Source organism: Cupressus sempervirens, chromosome 7 (genome assembly GCF_028749045.1).
Source record: "Cupressus sempervirens isolate cs-2001-9-10 chromosome 7, ASM2874904v1, whole genome shotgun sequence".
Taxonomy (NCBI): Eukaryota; Viridiplantae; Streptophyta; class Pinopsida; order Cupressales; family Cupressaceae; genus Cupressus; species Cupressus sempervirens.
This window is the reverse complement of record NC_143124.1, coordinates 472,301,186-472,320,309: the sequence shown is the minus strand read 5'-3', so window position 1 is coordinate 472,320,309 and position 19,124 is coordinate 472,301,186. Positions and strand designations below refer to the sequence as shown.

General features: G+C 34.4%; 1 protein-coding gene across 1 annotated transcript; it reads right to left on the bottom strand.

Moving 5' to 3' along the window:
* Positions 1 to 475: 475 nt before the first annotated feature.
* LOC149547599 (pentatricopeptide repeat-containing protein At2g33680-like) lies at positions 476 to 3,348 on the bottom strand. Its single transcript, XM_089794157.1, has 2 exons — positions 928 to 3,348; positions 476 to 697 (listed from the first exon to the last, which is right to left on the bottom strand). The coding sequence occupies exons 1-2, from the start codon at positions 3,346 to 3,348 to the stop codon at positions 476 to 478; spliced, it is 2,643 nt and encodes an 880-aa protein (XP_089650283.1).
* Between the last annotated feature and the right edge of the window lie 15,776 nt (positions 3,349 to 19,124).

Below are 19,124 nucleotides of genomic sequence, written 5' to 3'. Positions count from 1 at the left end.
GATTTCCCCAAAGACAACGCTCACTTTTCGTTTCAAATTATAGTCAGTGAGCACAAAACTGGAGGACAGGGACACCTTTGACTGTCTTCGTTTTTGGAGAATTTTCCCCACAATTTAAAGAGCTTCAAACTGCTTGGCATTGTGTAGGTTTAATCGGCAATTTCCCTTCCCAAGCTCCCTCATCACCATTTTGTTATAAATATAAATATTTCAATATATCCATAATCCTTTGCCTGACAAATACATTTTGATCTGTTGTTGATTCGGTGGTTAGTACCTTTTTGGAGGTTCTCCCATAGATCTAGTTAAGTCTGGCATATATCAGACATTGACAGTTCAAGCTTTTTGTGCAAAATCCAGCAATTGATATCACAGCCTAGGGTCATGGATTTGAGTCTCCAAGCTTTTGGTGCAAAATCCAGCAATTGATATCACAGCCTAGGGTCATGGATTTGAATCTCCCTTCAATAGGTGCTTAAGTCTCAGTTGGTGTTGAGGAGGAAATTTTTTTTGATTCACAGGTCAGCACCTCTGTGGAAATTCTCCCGTGTGGATTGGGTTGAATTTGACGGGCATTGACAATTCGAACTTTTCGTGCAACAGCAAATAATTCCAACATAATCTTCATCCGAAGCAGATAAGACAGGGGGCAAGCATGTTCAATAACACATTTTTCATCCAAGAGAAATTTGTTGTCCTGTTATAAGTGGCTATCCAGCAGACTGGATAGCTGGCGTTTCCCGTTATAAGTTGCGATAATCTAACTCGACATTGCCTAATCATGTTATCCTGAAGGCAACGTCCAGCCTTGGTTACTAATCATAGTCATTGAGCACAGAATAGCATCTGGGGTATATCCTGCCTCCTTCATTTGACAAGTCTGACAGTTTGTGAGTTAAATGTATCTTCAACTTTGAAGGAATGCACCTCATCCTTTAGCTGGATCCAACTTTGCCCAAGCTCCTTTCTCACTCCCCTATCTTTCATCAATTTTCTCAAATTTGCTGCATCAATGTGCAAGTTAGCCCCCACAAACATATTTGACATCAACACATATGTTGCAGGATCCTGTGGTTCCAATTCAAGAGCGCATTTTGCTGCATGTTTCCCCAGCTCTATGTTGCCATGAATTCTACATGCACCAAGCAGTGTCCTCCAAATTAATGCCGCAGGTTGAAAAGGCATCTCCCTAATAAAACTCTCTGCCTCATCGAAACACCCAGCTCGGCTGAGTAGATCAACCATACAAGCATAATGCTCCATTCTCGGTTTAATGTTATGATCCCGAATCATTGAACTGAAGTGGTTGCGACCTTCATTAACTAAACCTACATGACTACAAGCGGAGAGAACACAAATAAAGGTGATGTCATTTGGTGGCATGTGAGCCAACTGCATCTCCTCAAAGAATTGAAGGGCTTTCTTTCCTTGTCCATGATGAGAATATCCTGAAATCATCACATTATATGTTATGAAATCCTTCTTAGGCATGTTATCAAACACCTTGTGAGCTGAATGTATTTTGCCACTCTTTGCATACATGTCAGCAAGTGTATTCCCTACAGTAACATCTGATTCATACCCAGTTTTAGTGACGAGGCCATGGACCTGCTTTCCCTGCTCCACAACAGCTAGGCTGGCAGACGCTCTGAGGACGCTGGTGAAGGCAGAAACTTCTTTATTTATGCCCCCTTCTTGCATTTGGAGAAAAAGTTTTAGAGCATTCTCCCCATATCCGCTTTGACTATACCCTGATATCATTGCATTCCATGAGGGCACGTCTTTGTGAAGCATCTTATCAAAAACTTTACCTGCGTCTTTTATGCTCCTGCATTTAATATACATGTCGACAATAGCATTCTGAATATATATATCATACTCAAATCCAGCTTTAATGGCATGAGTGTGTAATTGATTGCCCATTCCTAAAGCTCCCAGGCTAGCAGATGCACTAAGAACAGTAGCAAAAACAAAGTTGTCTATTTCCATGCCTGACTGCACCATTATGCAAAACAGATCGAGAGCCTCTATACAATGCTCCGTTTGAGCAAATCCAGCTAGCAGTGTGGTATATGAGATCACATCTGGCCTGAGTATTTCCTCAAACGCCTTCTGGGCAGATTGCATACTTCCACATTTATCATACAAGTTAACAAGTGCATTCCCCACATAGACATGCCTCTCATTTCCACTTCTGATGACATGGGAATGAATCTGCCTGCCTTGTTCTATGGCTCCATCATCGGCACAAGCTTTGATAACACTCGCATACGTAAATTGATTTGGACTTTGGTTTGCATTACACATTTGAATAAAAAGTTTGACAGCCTCTTCGTAATGTTCCAGCTGGGTATATCCAGCAATCATTATAGTCCACGAAACCACATTTGGATTAGGCAATCTGTCAAACAATTTGCAAGCATCTTCCATACTTGCACATTTGACATACATGCTAATAAGGGCATTAGCCACATAAACATCTTCTGCAAGTCCAACTTTGACGATGCATGCATGAACCTGTTTCCCATGTTCCGGAAGTCCCAAGTTGGAAAATGCTCTAAGGACGCTAACATATGTAACAAAGTTGAACTCTACTCTCAGTCTTTGCATTTGTCCGAAGAGGTGAAAGAATTCCTCAGATTGGCCACTCCGAGCATATCCACAAACCATTGCAGTCCAAGTGACCATATTTCGCTCAGGCATTCCGTCAAATACTTTATGTGCACTCTCTAAACATGCACATTTTGCATACATATCAACAAGCGCACTGCCTACAATAACATCCCCTTCAAGCCGCAATTTGATAACATGGGTATGAAACTGCCGACCAGATTCTAAAGCAGTAATACCAGCACTCCCTCTCAGGACGCTAGACAAGCTAAAGCGATCCATCTTTATGCCCTCTCCATGCATTTGGCGAAACAAATGCAAGGCTTCTATGCCATCACCGTTTTCGACATACCCAGCAATCAGTGCAGTCCAAGATACTGCATCTCGTTGAGACATTTTGTCAAATACTTGGCGTGCATCAAGCAAACTACCACATTTAGCATACATAGTAATGAGGTTATTTGTAAGAAAAACATGGCTTTCATATCTAGACTTAAGAATGTGGGTATGAAGTCTCATTCCCTTTTGAAGGGTTTTGTTGCGGCCATACAATTTTAAGAAATGGGCATACAGTTCAACTTGTTCATTAATACTCAACAAATTGAAAGCCACAGTGGATAAACCAAAAGCCCTGCTCTGACCAAACACCAAATACGTGTTGGCATTACAGTTTTGTAAATTATGCGGAGCGAGTAGATTGAAAACAGTGGTAAATGTCAATTTGTAAGATCTCTTCATATCAAACATATGCTCAATGCAAATGGAAGATTGATAGACATGCCACTGATAGAATGCATTAAAGGCTACGATAAATGATTACGCTCTCTTATGTTCTTAAATTAAATGCACAGCCTAAAAGCATCGTTGAAAACAAGTCAAAACTATAAGAACGTCGATTAGCATTTTTATGAGCCTGTATGCAGTGTGAGCCTGTAACACACTTCCATTGGGATTATTACAACATATATAAGTTCTAGTTACAAGTTTTATTTCTGATGTTTGTCTGCAGAATAATGGAGCCGGCACATTCTTCTGCAAGCTCCCTGAAGTAAAACCTTCCTGAAATAATTTCTTCTGCTCTTCATTGGCGCCTGAAACTTGTTTTTGTCTCCGGGAGGCTGTTTCGTAGCCTTATGCAACCTCCCTCAAATAGACTCTTGGTGATATAACTTCTTCTTTTTCGCAATTTATTAGTAATTCTCAAATAGACTCTTGACAACTTTATTAGTTCTTGATGTACATGACATACTTTGCATTTGTAAAATTGAATAAAATGTGTATAGATTATATTAAGTTTCATTATTATTTTTAATTATTTTTTCTTCTTTTCAAATTACATTTTCAATATATTCAATTTATTATATCACATCAAATGTGAGGTTTTTATTTAAGACTAGTTATCTTTGTGCCTTTTCCAAGTGTCACCAATATTAGATCTTTGAATATCAAAAATATTAAATGCTTTCATTATTGAGATGTTATATATTTTGACTTATTGTGCACTCTATTATAAATAGCATCTTTTTACATAACTTTAAAAATAAAATAAAAAATTTAACTTTAAAAAAATTATTGTTGAATAATATATAAAAAATGCAATTTCACAAAAAAAAAAAATTATTTTGTATAGATTACAAATATTTGATAGGATTAGATTGTATATTCAATGCATAGATCATTTTGGAAACCTTTGAACAATTTTAGATGTTTTGTGATTGTGAGCTTGTTCTCATTCTCTAAACCTTAAGACAATTTTAAATATTTTGGTATTGAAAGTTTGTTCTCATTCTATAAATCTTTCAATAATTATTAATATTTAGTGGTTCTAAGCTTCTTCTTACACATGTCTTAAGTCCACATTGTACTCACTTGATTTATGTAGATTCAAAATTCAAGTTCGCTTGTATAACAAGAGCTCTTTGCTAGCTGCTGGAAACAAATTGGACGTAATATATGTTAAAATTATGGTTTTGAAAAGAGAAGTTATAAATTTTAGCAAATTTACTTTAGATTTTTAGTTAATATTTTAAATTTTAATTTTATAGAATAATGTGGGGACTACCCATTGTCTAAAAATATACATAATGTAATGTATTGTAAAATTGCAAGATTTGAATGAATAGAGTTTTAACTAAGAAATTTAAGATTTTTAATATTTTATTACATAAGTTAAATTTTGAGATTAATTGTTTTTAATTTTTTTAATTGATATATAGTAAAGTTTATATAAATAAAGCAATACAATTCTTAATAGCAATATTATATTTTAATAAAAAATCAAATTTAGTAATTATTGATTTATATAAAAACAATTTTTAGAATAATATAAAATATATTAACATTTTTAAATATTATATTCAAAACTAAAAATTGTGATATTAATATTGATAAGACATTATTTTTGTTGTGAAAGATAAAAACATGATTTTTTATTAATAAATCTAATCAACTTGTGACAAATATTTAAAAGATAAAGTTTTAATTATTTTATGACTCTAATGAACTTGTGACAAATATACAAAAGATAAAGTTGTAATTAATAATGAAGTTGTCACAAATATGTAAAAGATAGAGTGCAATTAATGAATTCATTAATGCATGTTGGAAAATATTGTATTTTTTGAAATGAAAAAATAAAATAAACCCCACCAAAAATGTAATGGACCAATTAAAAAAAGGTAATAAATCAACATAAATTAATTTTAAAATAAAAAGTTTGTTGAACTTTAAGAATAACTTTAGAAATAGAATAATTGTTGTCAAAAATTAATAGGACAGAGGGGTTAAAAAAATATTAGTACCTTATATAGACAGGGACTAATAATTCACATATTGAAGTCTATTAAATTTTACATTAACTATTCTCTACATGTTACTCTATCTCTTTAGTTATAGATACAATACCTTGGTTACCTACTTTGACTTTAACATTTAAAATGTAAAAATTGACCTGGAAATAATTTATTGGAAAGTTTGTCACTATAGGAAAGCCAATCTTTGGCCTTAGATTAATGTCCCTAGTTCACAATGGTGAAAGCTAACACTCAAACAATAAGATAGTATTCATACTTCATAACTATTATATCGAATTCAAAGTGACTCACTTTCTCAATATTTATACCAGCATATACTATAGTTTACCTTTAAGTGAATATTAAGATTGTATATGTTACATATCATGTACATGCTTGATTCACATCTATTCTTATTAGAATAAAATATTATGTAGTTTACTAATATCATGTTGCAACATTTTCTAATATAATTCATATTTATTGATATCTTTAATGGTAACCCCATTCGCTTATTTTAGCTAATGGCATACTATTATTTTATTGTTATTGTTACTTTATTTTATCATTATTTTTAGATAGCCATTTTAAATTATATTTATAAATGAAGATTTTTTTGACAAATTTATTATATATTATCAATTTTTTTAATGGTAATACTACTTAGTTGTTTGGCTTAGTTTAGCTAATGACGCACTATTATTTTATTTTGTTATCATTTTTTAGTAATCTATTTTAAATTATATTTTTAAATGAAATATATTGTTTAATTTTAGTCATTTTTCTTTCTTAAACTTATTTCAATTTTTAAGTTGTAATAACTTCAATAAAATATGGAGAGATTTTAATTTATTATTTTCCCATGTTACAACTTTACATGGAAACACTCCACTCTCTTAAATTAACCATGAAGAAATATGGGGTAAACAAATATTCCATTATATTTGACAATGGAGAGGCCTTCTTGATGTTCAATTGACTTGGAATGATACCTTGACATTGCAATTTGAGTTATTAGGGTAGTAGATTTAATTTCAAACATATTTTATTTTAGAATTTTTATATTAATTTTATAAATTAAAAAAATTCTAAATGAAGAGCTTAAAGTTATTGTTTGAGATTCTCTAAAGTATAATGAATACAAGATGATGCACTAGAATAAAACATATTTTTCAAGTTGTAGTTTATAATTGCTTATTCCTAATTTTTCAAGGAGGATCTAATAATTATCTTCTATATACCAACAAATAAAGATCAATAAATCCTATAAGAAGCAATTAATCTATCTTCTTCTACAATTCAACCACCAAACACAAAAGAACAAATGGGATACAAAGTCTAATAAATGAACATATTCAAGACTTGACAAGATATTACCAATCAAGTGTTGTTCAATTGTTGAATATTATCATGATATGTATAAAGATGAGGTGAGAAAGGATAGAGATACTGAAGAACAACTTTTGTAGTGTATACAACCCAAAATTAACATGGAAGACAATGCTCAAATTTTGGCACTAGTTTCTAAGGAGGAGGTAAGAGTTGTTCTCTATATGGTTTCTTAAAGCATCATGAGTGAATGGCTTCCCACTAGCCTTTTTCTAGGAGATTTGGAAATTGTGAACTTTGGTGTTGATAAGTATGAGATATTTTCCCCAAGTCAATTTTTGATATTGATATCGTGATATCACAATTGAACCTTGGTAATAATGGTTGAGTTTTGTTAGAAATGTCACAACTTTGATGTTACTATAGCTACCAAGGATTTCTTTAGGACTATGAAACTCTTGAGGAAGATTGAACAATACATATATTGCATTGGTTCCAAAAACACAAGAGCCAAAAAGGTCAGGTGATTTCAACCCCATTAGCTTATGTATAACACTTTCTACAAATATTTACCAAAGTTTGGTAAATAGAATTAAATAATTTCTTTATATTATATTTTATTGTAATCAAAAGGGTTTTGTCCCTACTCTCCAAATCCTTAATTTTGTTATTGTAGCCAAAAAAACTACTCACTCCTTAAATAAATATAGTTTATGGGAGATGGTTTCCAAACTAGATATATCCAAATCCTACGATAGAGTAAGATGGGACTTCCTTTACAAGGTATTGGAAAAGTTGGTCTTCAATAATAAGTTATAAGTATTGTAAAGGTTTGTGTTGAGATAGTTAAGTTTTATGTTCTTGTGAATGGTATGCCTAGTGTTGAGTTATCATTTTGCATGATGTTGAATGACAGGGATCCTTTTGAACCCCTCTCTTGAAAAGTTGATCAGGGACCAACTCTAAGGTTCTAGGTGGGTTTTTCAACTAATTGGATAACTCAATTGAAGATAAATGTATATGTTCACGAGAAGGCCTTTGTTGGTCCTAACCAATCTGCACAATCTATTGTTGTCTGAAACGTAACCACAAAAGAGATATTTTTGTATTTTTTGTTTTATTATGAATGCAATTTATTCATCCAACTATATGAATTCCTATTTTAACCAAGTGTTTGAAAAGAAAATACAAAGATAGAGTATTGAAAGATTAAAATAAATAACTGAAAGGGGAATTCCTAACGGACCTAAGCCAACAGTAACAATACATCTACAAATTAAATTATCAAAAGGATCAGGCAGGAAACCAATAAAATTAGGAGAAACACTTCCTCAACTCCACAGATGCAATCATCGATGGGAATTTCAATAATAACTAAAAGACGTTTCACGTTTCATAAAATTGTGAGGCCATAGAATGTGCGCTCACATGAGACAAAATGGTATGCAAGAACAAAGATTATCATTTCTCTAATTCATCACAGCAGTGAAATTCATTAACATGAGGCAAACACCAGAACTAAAAGATTACACAATCACAACAACACAGTAAAACCACTATCTCCATTATTATTCATGAAAATGCATTCACAAAATAACACACTCTAAAAAGATTTACTACACTCAGAATGAGAACACCAATAGCATATAGTATTGCATCAAAATAATGGCCTATAGTACATATTACATGCTTGTATATATAAGAAATCATCTCCTCCCTTTGTGTTAGGAGCTCTTTAAATGCAAACTTATGCTAAAAGCTAATAAAACAAATCTAATTACATACAAATTGACTCTCTCAATGGTGCTAAGTAGGCCTCCACCCTTGTTTATATCCATTAATTGGTGCAAGGGCCTTTATATAACACAAAAGAATGAAAGAATAAGAATAGAAGTTGTGAGACTATCTAGAAGTATCTGGAAGCTCTAAAAATGGAAGGTTGACCTTCTTTAGGAATTTATGGGAGTTGAATTTCTATCAAAATATGTTTATGATGCATGAAATGCTCTAAATTAGCAACTGGCAGTTAACTATCGATGTGTTGCTTCTTCTTCAAAACTGTCGGTGCACCTTTGTGAAAAGTGCACCTACACGCCTTGGTGACAAGTTCAAAATATCCAAAAAATCTTCTAAGTGTCAAAATTAAATTTCTAGCATCTAGGTTTCCTTCCCCTCTATACCAAAATGATGTTTGGATGTTTATTCTTGAATTTCTCTATCATCTTTGCTACTTGACTTTCTTCTAGTAAATCTAAAGCATCACACTTATTCTTTACCAACTATTACTAACTTCTATTTGAGTCTCTGCAAATTCCTCAAGCTTGGTGTCCAGTTCCAACAATGCTTCTTCAGTTCTGAATGTTTGTTTGATATCATCTTCTGATGAAGCATCTTCAAAAGTTCCTCTAAATTGTTGGACAACTGATAGAACCACAAAAAGCTTGGTCTTCAACTCATCCTCAAAAATCTCAAGGATAATGGCATTGTACTACCTTTCCACTTCCAAAAATTTCTCTTGAACCTTATCATTTAACCGCTAGATTCCCTCATGTAATCCCTCCATTACTTTATTACTTGCTATTATTTTCTCTATCTATTCATCGAGCTTATCCAAATCCTCTGTAGTGTATACCTCCATTAGCATCCAGTACCTTTGGCCTTTTATTAATGTGAGTGCTTGTAAATTATGGGCCCAAGTATGTACTTCATCCATCAGCCCAAATATTGGTTTACAATTGAAACCAACTTGTCGACATTTAACTAGATGTTGTGCAATAGGTTCAAATTATCCTATATTATTTGCACTTCCTTTTCTTTAAAACTATCATGCCATTGTTGAGATATTCCCAAAAATGAGTCCATTTGTGGCCCTACCTGTTTCCTTCCTAGTGTAGCTCCAAGAGCGACCTCTGGATTTTCTAGATCAACAAGTCCCACTACTTCATTTAGGTAGCCTCTGAGTAGCTTTTTCTTTTTTCTCAGTGTTATCAATTATGATTCATCTTGATCTATGTGTCAAAACACCTCCTTCATGACTATAGTAATCATCACTTTGGTTGTGTCCACCATGGACTTTTCCAACATCACCTCCTTTATTTAGTAATCATTAGGAGCCATTTCTTCGATGTTAGCATGAGGAGGAGGAATGTTGATATGAGCCAGAAGGTCTTGTTCTTGATTCTTCATGATGAAGACAAGTGTTATAGCATCACCCTTAGGTGGCTCAGGCCTTTTTATCTCTTTGATCAATTCCTTCATTCCCTCCTCTTCTATTATCTCCAAGTGCTTCTTCTATAAAAACATGACTTCCCTCTTCAGCCATGATGGTTTGGTCCTCATAGGTAACATGTACTTGGCTAAAGAAGTTGGTCCTAAAGAAAGCTCCTTTCCCTTATTACTCCTCTTTGAAGTCTTCTCATGTTGTGGCAGATCTTCAAAAGGAGTCTTTGTTCTTTTTCGGGTTAAGGATCTAGCCTATGTATCCAGGGGAGTTTGTTGAGTTTCTTCTATTTGCCCCTCTTCTGATACTTCATCACCATGAAGCTGTTGGTATTTTCTCTCCGCAGTTCCTTGAATTTGAGGTTATTCTTGTATCATCAGAGGAGGTGGAGCTACTAACCCTTTATCTAGAATGGTGGTTGTATCCTATAGTGGTGGTGATGGAATTCCCAAAGGTCCTTTAGGAATAGGAGACAATTGATTCCAATCCTCTTGTAAAGGCTCTCTTGTGGGTGTATGTCTTATCTTATCACCCAGCATCTCAATGCTCACTGGCATAAAACCAAAGTCAAAGAGGTTGAAAACATCTATCCCTTCACTATCCATATTTTCTATCTACTTCTTTTGTTCATCCTCTAAAGTTTCTACTTGGATAGGCTCTTTTGGAGTAGATGGGGGTGTCTAAGTAGAGCATCTTCTTCTCTCTTTCTTTATATCTTTGGTCAAATGGGTTCTCTAGCTAAATGGGAGAAATTCTATATGTTCCCCTTCTTCCTCATCCTCTACTTTAGGTATGGTCTCTGGAACCCATTGGGAGGGAGTACTTTGCTTCTTTAATCTTCTCCTTCAAAAGACCACCATAGTTGTTTTTGTTCTTTCTCTTTTTGGCACTGAAGGGGAGGCTTCTTCCTTTGAAGTTCTCAGTGGTGGGACCCCTTGTTCCTCTGGATGTTCCTCCTCTTACTTCTCTGGTTTTCCTAGCTCTAGAGGTTTCTATTGCTCATCTTGAGGCTGGTCAATTGGCTTTTGCTCTTGCTGGCCTGGTGTTATTTGAGCCTTAGTCACTTGTTTCCTTGCTCTAGGGCGTGCCCTTTGCCTCTTATTTCCCTTGTCTTCCTTAACAACTCAACCTCCTACTCATGGTGATGCACTATTTTTTATCTTACTAGTGATTGATCAGGATAGGTTGGTATGATGTTCTTAGCACCTTTACCTTTCTAAGGCTTGGTCATGGCTTGTAGAGGCATGGCATGGGGAACTCAATCCATCTGAAATGGCTTTTGGATCCATTCCCTTGTAAGTTCGACTATATGTCTAGCCCAATGATATATGTCATCACCTTCTTCACACTATATTTCTACATTCATAATTGGCCTATCATAGATTTTGTCTTGTTATACAAAGGATTCATTACCTCTGGAACATCCTTCTCTACAACCTTTAGGGGAATCTTAATTTTGAGTGTATTTTCTGCAAAATGTACACTCATCCTAGAATAGTCCATAATATGGACATCATAGTCATCTACTTCATTCATCTAGTGATCTTCCATAGCTTATTCATGAACAAACTATTTTCCCACAAGATGTTGGACCATCCTAATGTTGTCAAAATATGGACAAGGGGAGTTATACTCTTCCAAGGGATATTGATCTCATTCTGAATCAAAGGAAGCAATATCCTATTTTTCCTTCACCTTGAATGTGTCAATGATGATTGGCCAAACCCAGGTCTTCTTATGTTGTTTCTTTACTCTGTCATATGGAAAAGCGAGTTGGTGGGCTATCTCTAAAAGGATCATATGATATGAAGGGTACCTTGGGAGATTTCTAGGGAATAAAAGAGTACTAGCTACTCGAACATATTTGAATGTCTTGAAATGAATGTAGTAGGCTCCTACTTCAATTATTCTAGATGTTGCCTCTATTGACATTCTTTTAACATAATCTCCTTCAATGAACTTGATCATGGAAAAAATAAATCCATCATTAACTACCTTGTATTCCACATTTTGTAGTGGGAGGTTCTTCTTTACCAGTTATGGATAAACCACATAGGGCCAAGCATTTGCATCTTGCATTCTTCCCTTCCTGTATAGCCCTAGATAGTCAATGGTTATAGCTGCTAATAGGTACACCATATATGATGTCAATAAGAAGCGAGGGTCTTTCTTGAATATGACTAGTTTCTCATCCAAGTTGTCATTTAGGATGGTGGCCCGATCAATGGCCATCTTTGCAATCCTTATGGTTTTAATAAAGTGAACCATCCATGTTTGTAAGTGACTCATTGCAGGGAGGCTCATTACTCTGTTGAGGAGGACAATCAAGTATCTGATGTCATCTTTCATATATTCTCAAGTCATATCCACCTTTCCTACTCTTCAGCCTAGAGGTGTCTTATCAATAAAAAATGATGTTTACACTATAGACACCTAAAATCCCTTAGAAAATAAAGTATTTTTATTTTCTAAAAAGTCCCTAATGACATCATCATTAATTATTTATTTAATTGATTTATTTTTATGCCATTAAATCCCTTTATCTTAATTAAAAATATTTAATTAAGAAATCCCTCCCAAAAATGTTTAAATCTAATTTAAACATTATTTCCTTATTTATTAATTATTTAATTAATAAATTGACCAAAAATCTCAAAATAAATATTTTTTTTTTTTTTGCCCAAAACTTGGCCAATTTCCTTAAGACCACTAACCTCTTCCAAAATCTTCTAATCCTTCTTTAATTTCGATTAAAGGCTAACCCCATCATTTCCTTACCCTAATCCCAACTCAAAATATTTAATTAAGATTAAATATTAATCCTCATTTTTATTAAAAATGTTTTAATGAATATCTCCTCAACCCAAACCTTTAAGATAAATAAACTTTATTTATCCTCATCCTAGGAAGTTCTAGACTCTTCTAGAAGGTCTTCATCCTCATCCTAAGCCTATCTCTAATCCTCCATTTAGCCTAATCCACCCCATCCACCCATACTAACCGAGCTTAGCCACTAACTCACCCACCCTCATTAAATGCCATCCACTTGCCCATCTCTAACATCCCTAATCTAATCCTAAACCATCTCTAATCCTACCCTTAATCATTTGCACAATCCTAAACAAGCTTAAGACTTTCCTAAGCCAAGCCAAAGTCTTCCCTCAAAATATCCCAACCAACAAACCATAAATGCTCTTACAATGCCATAAAAGACTCTTACAAACCCATTCATTGCTCTTACAAGCCATTATGAAGGGTCTTTATGAAGATATTATCCCTTGAGCCTCCTTTGTTGACTCATCCTTGCCCTTTCCTCCATCCTCTCACCCTATGACATGTATCACTCCCTGATTGGCTGTAAGGAAGCACAATCCATGTGCTCTCCTCTCATGCAATCTGAGCCCTCCATGAGCTTTTCCCCATCCTTGCATCTTAGCCCTTAAACCCCCAAGCCCTTAGCCTATAAATTGAATCCCCTCCCAAGCCATTTCAAAGTTATAATGTTATTTTGAGAAGCCAAAATCCATACTTTTTACATACATCCACATCCAAATGCCAACATCCATTGAAGCAAATTTGAAGTCCTTTGAGCATACATACCAATCCTTTACTTAGACTCATCTACCAAGCAAAGAGTGAAATCCTATTGGGAGAGTCCATTCATTTGGCTCACATTCCTAATTAGGGGTTCCTCTTTAGTCTCTCATATATGTTATATTGATATTGTTAGTTAATGCTTTGGTTTTTAAATAGATTAGTGTTTTCTTGCTAACATATTAATGTACACATACACTAGTTCTTTTGCCTCCTTCTTGTTCTCCCTATGCCACCTTTTTGATCCATCATATGATATTTGGAGATATTAGTTTGGCCTAGGGATGTGGAATACTTTATCAATTTTTTGAGGTCAAAGGTCTAGGACTACCTCTCCTAAGGCACTCTTCATGACCTATTCCTCTGTCACATAGTGTTCTATCAATGTCATTATTAGTTCAGAAGATTAAACTAATGTAGGATATAATGATGCATTCACCAATGCATTTTGGATCAAAGCAGATATCATCGTTGATCTCTCCTTTGGTTTGTTGAAGATGGTCAAGAAAGCATTCTAGTCGATGTGACCAAGCTTTGTATCTCAAATTTCTACATGTCCATCCTAGAATCTGGGTGTCTTGGGTGCTCTCTGGTATTTGAATGGAAGCATTCTAGTTGATGTGACCAAGCTTTGTATCTCAAATTTCTACATGTCCATCATAGAATCTGGGTGTCTTGGGTGCTCCCTAGTATTTGAATGCAATTGGTTTGGGTGTCATTTTCTCAGCCATGGAAGATGATGATGATGTCATTTTATCATCACAAAAGAAGCAAATAATAGTCATCTTATTTTAAAATTCCCAAAAGAGGACTCTACTGAACTCAGATTGACAAAACAAAAGTGGGTGAACACTAGTCAAAGCAGATAACATAGCCAATAAAATCTCCCCCAATAGCTATTTTTTTCATTTAGTGCACCTAGGAAGGTGCATTAGTGCACTCACTTATCCTTTGATTTAGCTTTGTGCATAATTGCACACTAGCACACCTGGGCACCTTGTCGAAGTGTGTATCAGTGAAAGTGTGCAAGGAGGAGTACTTTGTCTTAAGTTGTTTTTATGTTTGGGAGGTGTGCACATGTGCATCTCTTGGGGGTTTGCATGTGTGCACCTCTTTAGAAGTGTCTTAGTCTCTTTTTTTTACTTGTTTTAATTTTTTGGAGGTGCACACATGCACATCTCTTAGGGGTGTGCATGTGCACACCTCTTTGGAAGTCTTTACCTTGTGTTTGTGTGTGTAGGGGAAGAAGACTAGTGCACACACATAGGGCAAGTCATGTCGAGGTGTGGCATTCTCAAGAGGTGAGGAAAAAAGTAAGGAAAAGAGAGAGGGGGTAGGGTCTTATATAGGCCTGGTGCATGGACTAGTGCGTACCTCCAAGGGTCTACACATGTACATCTACGCAACCTCAAAGTGAGATGAAGCGTGCATGTGCACACTTGGCACACATGTGCATGTACACACTTAAAGCACAATAAGCTCTAAAGAAATTGATTTTTTCTTGTGTCTAACTACCCAACCCTTCCCTGTCAGAGACCAGTTTTAACCTAGACCCAAGGGAGGGTTCAAAATGATCAAGGCTTGGGATTAGATGCCTCATAGGGAAATTTGAAAGTAGGGGGGGGCCATTTTGAGTTACAAAATGGGGTGTGCATTGTAATACCACAAAAAATAGCCCCAACAAGAGAGAAGAAATGAAAAAGGCATTTCTTCATCAAAAAGTATTATTCTCACACATGTTATGTGACAGCTAGATTTCCAATATTTCAAGTAGCTTTCAAGTCCATTGTAAGTCAAAACTTCAAAATCTCACATCTACAAGATCAGTGTTCCAATTTCCTTTGATGTCTCAAGGTTTAATCTATCATGAGTATCTAGAAACTTAGAGAAAATATTTGGCTCCACTAATCCATTTATCATGAATCCTCAAAAACCTATTAGTCAATCACTATTTGACTAGATGAGAGAATTCATTCTAAGGGCTCTTGTTGAATTATCAATTCTTTCTATTTTGAGTATTTGACAATCTTCTTTAACTTGCTTTGTGGAGCTCATGCATTTCCACTTGATTCTTCCTTGAAGGGTTTTGTTGTTTGTATAGAATAGAATAGCCATTTTGGAGTGTATATCCCTTTATTTGATTACCTCTTACAATCATCTAAAGTGTTTTAGATGTAACACCTTTTGTTATTATTTTTACTTTTTTTTCTACCATGAGCACACTTAGACTCTATGGCCAAAGAATTGGTTTTATTTTCTAGATCTGTAATTCAGTTGATAACTCTCATGTTCATCTTTTAATGGACTTTTTAGGAAACCCTCATGCCAAATAGTGACCTCAACAATTATTTGAAGAAATTCTTCATCTAAATCAAATAGTTTTCAATTATCCCTTTCCACCTTCAACCTAGACTTAAAAAACACCTAGATAATCAATTCTTACATTTGTAAAGTATTGAGAGATATCAATCCACGATTATGATTTTAAGACTAGAAGTCCTCTATAACTATAAGAAACACCTTTTTTTAGTTGGTACAAGAAAAAAAATCATCGGAATGCTTTGACAAAGAAATACATCTTACTTAAATTTGGAGTCAAATGGGGTGATCCATTGTATACATCAAGAAAGGATCTTGATTGCATCTTACCCTCCGACTGACAAGAAAAGAAAGACACAACTTTAAAAGAAAACACATGACTGAAAGTAAACACGTTTTTATAAAATAAACATACTTGTAGAAAATAAATTTAATTTTTTTTAGAAATGTTTTCTATTTTGGGCTTCAAAATAATGTTTCAAAAACTAGCCATTGACTTGAAATGGAACCCATTCCCCTTGTAAATAACTAAGCATAAAAGTATTTTCTCCCAAAATTTCTACAATTTGATAGGGTCTAATCTACAAGCATTGAAACTTGATGTGGTTGCCTAGTTTTTCTTTACCCTTGTCGCATAGGAGAACAAGGCCTGAGATTTTGAAACATTTGATTGTGGCTCACTTTTTGAACCAACATTTTATGAAAACTTGATGTTTTGACATGTGTTCTAAAGTTGCTATCCTTTTCTCATCCAATTCCAAGATATTCATCAATTTGATTTAGACTCTATCAACATGCTCAACATACCCTCTCATGAATTTCAACACTGGAATCTTGAGATTGAGTAGGAATACCAGTTCTAGTTCGTAGATGAGTAGATATGGGGATGTCTCCAAAGCGTTATTTCTTAATCCTAACTCTGTCTGTCCATAATGTGTACTTCAATTGAGTGTACTAGTCTTTTGGATTTTCCATGAGTAGGCACTTTATTATCTTAATCAAGTTCTCATTAGTGGACTCAGCCACACCATTCCCTTGGGGATAGTAATTGGATAAAAACTTGATTATAACTTGATTGTCTAATGCCCATTGAGTAAGGACAATTGACACAAAAGATGAACCATTATTGCATACTAGGAAGAATGATATTTCAAATATAGTTACAATGTTCTCTTCCAAGAAATTAGTAACCACTTTTTTTGTATAGTTTTGGAAAGTTTCAGCTTTAGTCTAGCGTGTGCAATAATATGTAGCTCTAAGGACAAACATATGTCATGTTTATGTCAGTGGGTTTACTAGTCCAATAAATTTGAGCCCCCACTTAGTAAAATGGCATACCTCAAATACTATTTTTAGTGGCATAGTTGGGTGTCTCTCCATGTTAGCACTTGTTTGACAAGTGTGGCAAGAGTGTACATGTTCAAATGTATCCTTAAAAATTGTAGGCCAAAAGTAACCTAATCTCAAAATCTAAAAATTATATGGATCGTAGCCTCTATTGATCCATGCCTAGTGTCATACTTATCATGATATTGTTCCAATACCTCCCTCACTTCTTCATGTCCCAAACATTTCAAATAAATTCCTTCATAGTTCCTTTTATAAAATTTCCTATCTTGAAAGATATAGGATTCACATTTCATATTGAGTCCTCTGCGTTGAGAACTATTCATCTAGTGAGGGTATTGATTTTGCAAGAGGTAGTACACTATATCTTGAAACCACATATATGTGATTATTCATTCGTCAATGTCCACTTGAGACATTGCGATCTTTTCTTCATTTTCAATTTTGATCTTATCATCAAATATGATCTTGTTGTCACCATTGATCTTATTGTCAACTATCATCGTGGTCTTCTCTTGCTCACTTACTAGTTTCATAGGTTGAATTTCCAAATCAAACTCTTGTAATATAGCCATCCATTTTCCTCTTCTTTTAGCTAATTCATTCTGCATCACTGGTGGTTTAATAGCAAGATCTAGTACAATAGCATATACCTTGCTCTTAAGTATGTAATGGTGAAATCTCTTGACTTCCTTTATTAGGGAAAATGATTGTTTGTCAAGATTAGAATAGTTCAATTCAACATTCTTTAATGGAAAACTCATGAATGCAATAGGTTCCTCATCTTCTTTATCCTTCTTTTGTGTAAGAACCCCTGCACATGAATGTCTTGAAGAAAAAGAATAGATTTTGAAAGGCAACTCATATTATGGACTTACAAGTACTGAAGCTGTGGAGATAGCTACTTTGATATCTTTGAAAGATTTCTTAATTTTAGGAACCCATTTAGTTTTTGTTCCTTTATTTGATAAGTCATTGAGGGGTGAACTATCTCAATGAACCCACTAATGAACTTTCTCATAAAATTAATCTTCCCAAAGAAATATTTAAGCTCTTTGCAACTATGGGGAGGTGATAACGTCGAAATTCCTTCTATCCTCTTAAGATATCTCAACTTCATAAATAATCTAAGCTAAAAGATTTCATTTGGTAACCCCAAATAAACACTTCTTAGGATTAAGAGATATACCATATCTCCAATATTAGTTAAAAACTTGTCTCAAACCAGCAATATGAGTACTTTGATCTTTTGAAAAGATAGTTAGTCATCCATAAAGATAAATATATATTTAGTTATCATCCCTTTGAATGCTTCATCCATATCTCTTTGGAATGTAGCTCCTGCATTGATTAATTCAAAGCGCATTCTCTTCTATGCAAAGGTTCCCCATTTTGTTATGAATGCATTCTTTAACCTATCTTCCTCATCAACCATCACCTAGTTATATCCTAAATACCCATTTAGAAAATACATCATTTTAGACCCATTCACAATCTCTAGTGCTTCATCTAGTGAAGGCAAAGGGTAGTTATCTTTCTAGGATGCTTGATTCCAATTGTGAAAGTCTACACAAAGGAGAATTTATCCTATCTTTTTCCTTACAAGCACCAAGTTAGAAACCCATGTAGAATGTTGGATTGGAAAGATAATCTTAGCATCAAGCAACTTCTAGACCTCATTCATTGTTAATGGATTGATAATGGGGTATCTCTACCTTTGACAAAAATGATTAGCATCAACCGTCAATGGGATATCATGAGTAGTAATGTCAAGATCATACATCTTGAGTTCTTCATAACTCCATGTAATGAAATCTTTGTATTATGTAGGTAACTAAAGCATAGTTTCTCATTCTTGAAGATTACATGTCTTTTCAATTCTCACCAACTTAGGATCATCTTCCATGCTCAAA

Excerpts from the sequence above, each read along its gene's own strand:
- LOC149547599 (XM_089794157.1), bottom strand. The coding sequence starts at position 3,348 with ATGAAGAGATCTTACAAATTGACATTTACCACTGTTTTCAATCTACTC. Across the intron at positions 698-927 it reads GGATCCAGCTAAAGGATGAG|GACAACAAATTTCTCTTGGA; the intron begins GTGCATTCCTTC and ends CACTTATAACAG.